At 34.7% G+C, this 4616-nt stretch overlaps 1 protein-coding gene across 1 annotated transcript; it reads left to right on the forward strand.

The window, feature by feature from the left end:
• The first annotated feature begins 2929 nt into the window (after window positions 1-2929).
• On the forward strand, window positions 2930-4147 carry LOC107934742 (protein BIG GRAIN 1-like E). The gene has a single exon (XM_016867244.2). It carries the CDS (start codon window positions 3173-3175, stop codon window positions 3962-3964), a length of 792 nt encoding a protein of 263 aa, XP_016722733.1. The 5' UTR covers window positions 2930-3172; the 3' UTR covers window positions 3965-4147.
• Window positions 4148-4616: the final 469 nt, after the last annotated feature.

Genomic DNA, 4616 nt, shown 5'->3' on the forward strand with positions numbered 1-4616 from the left:
GATATCATAATTTAGTGGGAATTTATATTTCAAACATTTATGTATTTGGTTATTTTCTGATCAGAAATGAAGTATTCAGTTTATTCACTCTGTTTATTATTTTGAAATTGACCTCACTTAAGTTTAGAGAGGACCAGTTGGAAATAAACATGTTTAGATCATATTGCATGTAATTTCCATGCTACACATCCATACTTGATCTATGTCATTTGGTTGTGTTAATATACGTGATCATGGATGGATTTGGTTACGATATATGTAACGAAAGTCACCTTAGTTCTATGTTAACATAATTAATGGACGAGATTGTTCGGAATACGTTTTGGATATGATAGTAAAATTTTGAGCTTATAGGGTTATATAATGACATGTAATTATAAAGTAATCAGTATATATATGTGGTCTAAGTAGGAGATTGTTGGAAAATTTGGACATCACATACATAATAAAGATAATTACATGTTATTATTTACTATCATGATAGGTTAGCCCAAATTAAAAGTGATCTAATTTGGTTAGAATTTTATTGGGCTTTTAATTATTAAATAAAGTATGGGTCAAATATGTGGAGATACTCTTCTAATCAAATTCTAATTAATGATGGGCTAATTAGAATTTGATTAGAACTAATATGCTAAGGTTATAAATATTAGGGTTATGGTCCCCAAATTATACACAAGATATCTTTTCTAATATCCCATCATTAGGAAAGAGAGAGCAAATATTCTCTGAATTTCTTGTGTGCTAATTTGAAAAATCAAATCCCTAAGATCTAGAAAGTTTCAAGGAATCCATGAATTCAGGTACGCTTCCGCATCTAGTTTTGTTCTTAATTTATTCTTGATGATTTGACATGACAGATCCTGGTTTATTAAGTTTTATTATAGATTTATTTTAATAAATCTAACACATAACCCCTTTGTTGACCGCCAAAGATGGAGATCCAACAATGATGTTACAAAGTATTAATGGGTTGATGGTGCGCTTCAATACATATGCATTACAAGGCTTGGCAATTTAAAGCAGTTCATCCAGTAGTCTCACACTACACATTGGAAGGATGTCAAAGAGTACTTGGCAATAACTATAACTATAAATGTTGTTAACTATAAATGCCAACCCTCGACTCAATTAATGACAATTTTCAAACTCTCTCGTAAATACAAAATTCATTCTTTCCTCTCTCAAAATTCTCCTCTTTCTTTCTTCCTATTTCTTAGCTCAATTCATGTACCGCTGCTGTGTTCATGGTGTTTTCCATCACTCTGAAATAAAAAGAGCTAAACAAACACAACAAAAACCTTAAAAAAATTTTAAAAAGAGACATTAATAGGGGAAAATCAATTGGACTCCCTAAAGACCCGTGGCCATGCAAGGTAACTTTAGGAATGCATGGTGCATAATAAAAGAAAGCAACCCAACATCAAACATGAATCCATACAAAGATCATTTGAAACTTTGGCTAGAGGGGATGAAACCACTAACGTACGTCTATGTTAGGACAAGCGCTCGAAGGATATTGGAAGTTTACATACTACTAGCAATTGTATCAAGATTTTGATAATTGATTTCGGTACAGAAGAAGTCCAAGGGAAATGTTGAAAATGTTGACATTCCAACCTTGAGCATTTTGGATGTTACCTCTTACACGTGGTTACGTTAATTAATCAACTATAATTTTTTTATCAAAGAGAACTCAAAACCTAATTTCAACAAAGATTTAAATAATATAAATCGTTTGCTACTGCACCGATAATTTTGATCTTTAACCAAAACAGTTTTTAAGGGGCAACTAGATCTGATCCGATCCATACTTCAGTAGGGTCCGTCTGGTCCTAAGATTTCAGGCAGTTGATTTTATTGTACCTGATTACATAAGCTCTTCCTTTTTGATATCTTGCTATTCTATGGCTCCAATTACATTTCAAATTTTGAAACAGATAGGTATATATATACGTATCCTCATTTCCTGGCTTTTAAGTAAAGATATTTGATTGATTTTATCCAGCTTAGTTTAGGAGTAAATCCAAGTCTTGATTAAGAATCTTGTATGCTGAAATCTGTCATCAAAAGCTAGGAAAATGAGTTGGAAGTGATAGGGATTTTGTCTTAGATTAGCTTGGCCAAATATAATGACTACTGACTCGCCCAAATACCCATATCTCAAAAAAAAAAAAAAGGGAAAGTTATTGCTTTCTACAAAACAGATCTGTATTGGGAGATAGCAGAAATGTGATGAAATTATGAAAGAGAAGAAAAACAGCGTCTTGCTCTCCTTCGACCTGACTCCTTTCGAATTCAATGATAAAAAATTGTGGTGTCCTTGAGCAAGGAAGGATTGACTCCTGAAAGTCAAGCCGCTGTTCAGGTTCTGATCCATATCACTATGTAGTGTTAAAACCCTCAGGGCTTTCCCAAAGAGTCGGCAGGCAGATATTACTTCGTTAAGGTTGATTTTACGTTAGTCAAAAGTAACTTAGCAACCAATTAATTAACACCATTATAACGAAAGAATCTATTCATTTAAAGAATGAATTGCAATCCCTAGTGGGATCTACTAAATTCTGATGACCCTCTAACATTGTAATGATTTATATGTAAAAGTTGAGTTTGCAGAAGCACTCGACATTGAAGCATGGCCAACAACAACAGTGTAGCCTCCATAGAATCCAAGGAAATGCACCGCTCTTTGCCATCCTTTTTCTATTTTTGATTCTCACTGTGGACAATATTAATTACGTTAGCTAGAGTGATTAAAAAGAAAAAAAAAGAAGAAAAAGTCTGGTTTTCATAAAACCACAGTTTGAAACAAGGATAAAACAAAAATCTTGGTTTTACTTCTACCCCAAAACATAAATTCGTAGTCAAAAGTGGGGGGTCAGGGGTCTCCTCCATAAATCCTCCAAACCACACTTCATCATATTGCATTATTAGACCCTACGATTGATTATTATTAGTTGCATTTCGAAGAGATTATAAATATTTTTAACAAGTGAAGAGGGGCCAATATATATAGTTAAAAGATATACCCTTCCCACTGATCTCAATCATTCCAAACCTGTTCTCCTTCACTTTACAGATTATCGCTCTCTCTAGTAACAATTATAAACCTTATGAACCAGGTGGACATAATATCATAAGCATCAAGGTTTCAAGTTTCAACCCTGATACAATGTTGAAGAAGTCATTCCATCACCGGAATGGTTCCGGCGAGCTCGACGTGTTCGAAGCGGCTCGGTATTTCTCAGGGTACAATGAAGCAGCGAGCTACAATTGTGGAACATTAATCAGTCAAAAGGTAACGCGGGACGAGAATCAGCCATTGAGAGGAGATCGGATCAGCTTGGATGTAGCGATGAGAAGAAACCCTCTTCTAGATCTTCACCAGTCTCATTTGGTGGAAAAACATGTCAAAGAGAAGAAACACAAGCAACCAAGCTCCCCAGGTGGTAAACTCGCTACCTTCTTGAACTCTCTTTTCAATCAAACAGGTTCCAAAAAGAAGAAAAATTCGAAATCCACCACACAATCCATGAAAGATGAAGAAGTGAGCCCTGGTGGGAGAAGGAAAAGGAGGATTAGTATCAGCCATTATCGTAGCTCTAACACGGTTGATACCAAGTCCTTTTATTCTTCTTCAAGCTCTGGTTTCAGAACCCCACCTCCTTATGCATCCACACCTACAAAAAGGAATGAGACATCGAAGCTCATTGATGGGTTCTTAGAAAAGTACAAGAATATCGAACCCCATCATCAGGATAAGAATATGAGCATTATAGTTGATAGATATCAATCAGAAGAGAAAGACTTCAGTAAGTTGTGTGAGGTTGATGATGGTGCAGATAGTGATTCAAGCTCTGATCTTTTTGAGTTGCAAAGCTATTCAAGTGGTTTGCCTGTGTTTGAAACTACAAACATGGATAGCTTCAAGAGGGGAGCACCGGTTTCCAATGGTGCCCTTTGAGACTATACTCTTTTTCAAACTTTGGCTTCATCTGTTTTTCATCTCCATTAAAGACTGTGATAATTAACAGATATTGAATGCTTTTCGTTTCTCTGTGTGTACAGTTTGGAATTTGTTTGTTTGTCTTTTCTTTTCCAGCCACTTCTTTTCATGGATTAATGCATAAACCTCAAAAGTCCTCCATTTCTTTTGCTCGCTTAGATTGCTATGATTAATGATTATCCACTAAATTAATGGAGAAAACCCAACAAAAGGCATCATCACGTCACATTAATTAATATTTCCTAATCAGCACGTGTGATTCATATAAGCCTTATTTTCTCTACACAAAGCATGCCGTAATAAATTGAATCACAGGTGAAATGATACAATTTGTCTCCAAAGTCTAGAATGTTATTTCTAAACTAAACTGTATGAATCGAATAAACTGCATCCAAATTCATTTAGTTTTTGCATGCCTGATTTATAGGCTCATCTTCCAAACCTGCAGGAACAAAGTTTTTTTTTTTTTTTTTGGTGAATGCAGGAACAAAGTTAATACCACTGTCTAATCTACATATCTAGAGTTAAGTTCAGAAATCAAACTTCTTTTTCAGCAATTTCAATTAAGTTACAAGGCTTCCTAGAATTCATCATTATTCTTACATGTAAA

This window comes from Gossypium hirsutum, chromosome A12 (assembly GCF_007990345.1).
Source record: "Gossypium hirsutum isolate 1008001.06 chromosome A12, Gossypium_hirsutum_v2.1, whole genome shotgun sequence".
Lineage (NCBI taxonomy): Eukaryota > Viridiplantae > Streptophyta > Magnoliopsida > Malvales > Malvaceae > Gossypium > Gossypium hirsutum.

What these genes read in the sequence shown, in the direction of transcription:
- LOC107934742 (XM_016867244.2), top strand. Translation starts at nt 3,173, where the DNA reads ATGTTGAAGAAGTCATTCCATCACCGGAATGGTTCCGGCGAGCTCGAC.